The following is a 2462-nucleotide window of genomic DNA, read 5'->3' on the forward strand; positions in this document are numbered from 1 at the left end:
TTCTCACTCATTTTTCTCTCTTCCTCCCCCCGTTACCTTCATCTCCAGGGCCCCAAGGGTGAGCAGGGTCCACCAGGGATCCCAGGACCCCAAGGTTTGCCAGGAGTCAAAGGAGACAAGGTGACTGCCCCTGGCTGCAGGGGACGGGCTGCTCGGGGGTCCGGCTCAGGGGAGCTGGGCTGAGCTGACCCCCCCCACCCCTCTCCTTTCTCCAGGGCTCCCCAGGGAAAACCGGCCCCAAAGGCAGTTCTGTGAGTACCTCACCCCCCTGCCCAGGCTGGGGCATTGCTGACACCTGTGTTTAAAAGGGCTGGCACCCATTTCTGGGGGGCCCTGGCACCCACTGACACCAGACACTTTGTCCATCAGTCCCCTCTGCATCCCATTGAGTGCAGTGGGTGGAAAAGGGGGATGAAGTGGCTGTGGAGGAGGTGGGTGCTCATGGTGAAGGTTCTCATCTCTTGTTGCCTTTCCTCTAGGGAGACCCAGGTGTTCATGGCCTTGCAGGGCTGAAAGGAGAGAAGGTGGGTTCCCACAGATGGGTTCTGGGGTGGGATGGGGGGGACTGGATGTGGGTCCCTGCCATGTGCTGCAGCTGTACTGGGGTCACTCCGTGGTGTGGGATATATGTGCCTCCCCCCAGCTGCATCCCTAAATCCGTGCTGTCTCCACATTGCATTTCTGGTGTCCTCTGTCCCCAGGGTGAATCAGGCGAGCCAGGGCCAAAAGGACAGGTGAGTGATTGGGGGTTTGGGGAGTGAGGGGCTCCCTGCACCTTCACTCTGGGTGGCTCTGTGGGACCCTCAGCCAGGGGTGAGCGTCCTGATCACAGAATCACAGACTGGTGGGGTTGGAAGGGACCTCTGGAGATCATCCAGTCCAACCCCCCTGCCAAGCAGGGTCACCCAGAGCAGGTCACACAGGATGGAACCTAGGCAGGTTTTGAACATCTCCAGAGATGGAGACTCCACACCCTCTCTGGGCAGCCTGTCCCAGGGCTCTGTCACCCTCACAGGAAACAAGTTTTTCCTCATGTTTAAGTGGAACCTCCTGTGTTCCAGTTTGTGCCCATTGACCCTTGTCCTATCACTGGCCACCGCTGAGAAGAGCCTGGCTCCATCCTCTTGACACCCGCCCTTTAGATATTGATAAACATGGATAAGGTCCCCTTATGAAGGCAGTGATGCTCCACGGAGCTGGTGCATGTGCATGCTGGTGGCCTGAGAAAGTACCTTCACTGGAGATGGGCTTCAGTGGCCACGTTCAGCCCTGGATTCGGGTTCAGACCCTGTCTGGGGCTTAAACCCTGGCTGCAGTGGTTGGTACTGGGAGCTCTCAGGGTGCAGCCCCTGTGCTCGGGACAGGGCTCCTCATTCCTGACACCACTCTCCATCCCACCACAGCAAGGCATCCAGGGTGAGCTTGGCTTCCCTGGCCCCTCAGGGGATGCAGGAGCACCTGGCCCACGAGGGTACCCAGGACCCCCTGGCCCACGAGGACTCATTGGGGAGCGTGGCGTGCCAGGGATGCCCGGCCAGCGCGGCGCAGCGGTGAGTACCCCCAGCACCCACATCCCCTCCTCACCTCCTGCACCACCTCGGTGGTGACCTGGGGGCTGTCACCATCAGCTCGTTCAGCTCAGCAGGTGAATTGTCCCCGACCTTTTCTGACCAACCAACTCCTCTGGGAAATGCCTGTTGTTCCGCTCGGAGGCTGTTTCTGTTCCCCCACCAACTCTCCAGGAGGGCTGAGCTGGGATCCCACCTGTCTAGGAAAGAGGAATTCTTTCTTTCTCCCTGTGTGCAGCACCAGCAGCAGGTTTAGCTCCAGCGTGTGCCTTTGCAGCCTGCCCAGGAGACACCAATTTTCCATATCAGCCTCATTTTATACTTGCAAAATGGGGCTGCAGAAAGTTAATGCCATGAGGAGGGTGCAGTGTGGCCAGACACAGCATGAGCTGAGGCTAAAACACTTGTACTGGGACCAAACTGAAGATGATGGGTTGGGAAGGTGGCACTGGGTGCAGGGAGGTGCTCTGGAGCAGAGGGCTGGGATGGGACCTGTGCTGAGGTGCAGATGGGGATGGAAGGAGTGATGTCCCTTTATGGTGTGTCCCTCTTGTCTGCTGGCAGGGCCGGGATGCTGGGGACCAGCACATCATCGACGTGGTCCTGAAGATGCTGCAAGGTGAGGGGGTGAGCGAGGCATTGCCAGCTGGGTGGCTGCCACTGAGTCCCATCCCACACCGGCCTCTCTCTGCCCTACAGAGCAGCTGTCAGAGCTGGCAGTCAGCGCCAAGAGAGCTGCCCTGGGTGGAGTTGGTGCCATGGGACCCCCAGGACCTCCTGGTCCTCCAGGGCCACCCGGTGAGCAGGGTCCACATGGACCCATGGGACCTCGAGGTGTCCCTGGAATCCTGGGCGCTGCCGGGCAGATTGGCAACATAGGACCTAAAGGTAGGT

General features: G+C 59.6%; 1 protein-coding gene across 1 annotated transcript; it reads left to right on the forward strand.

Annotated features, from left to right (window-relative positions):
- Positions 1 to 48: 48 nt before the first annotated feature.
- Positions 49 to 2456, forward strand: LOC104527335 (collagen alpha-2(IX) chain-like; the record flags this gene model as incomplete). The annotated part of the gene is made up of 7 exons (XM_010171019.1): positions 49 to 120; positions 216 to 251; positions 480 to 524; positions 702 to 734; positions 1404 to 1550; positions 2133 to 2187; positions 2268 to 2456. Coding segments are annotated over 7 exons (577 nt in total), but the record flags the coding sequence as incomplete, so codon positions are not given.
- Positions 2457 to 2462: the final 6 nt, after the last annotated feature.

The sequence above is a fragment of the Antrostomus carolinensis genome, unplaced genomic scaffold (genome assembly GCF_000700745.2).
Source record: "Antrostomus carolinensis isolate BGI_N321 unplaced genomic scaffold, ASM70074v2 scaffold45256, whole genome shotgun sequence".
NCBI lineage: Eukaryota > Metazoa > Chordata > Aves > Caprimulgiformes > Caprimulgidae > Antrostomus > Antrostomus carolinensis.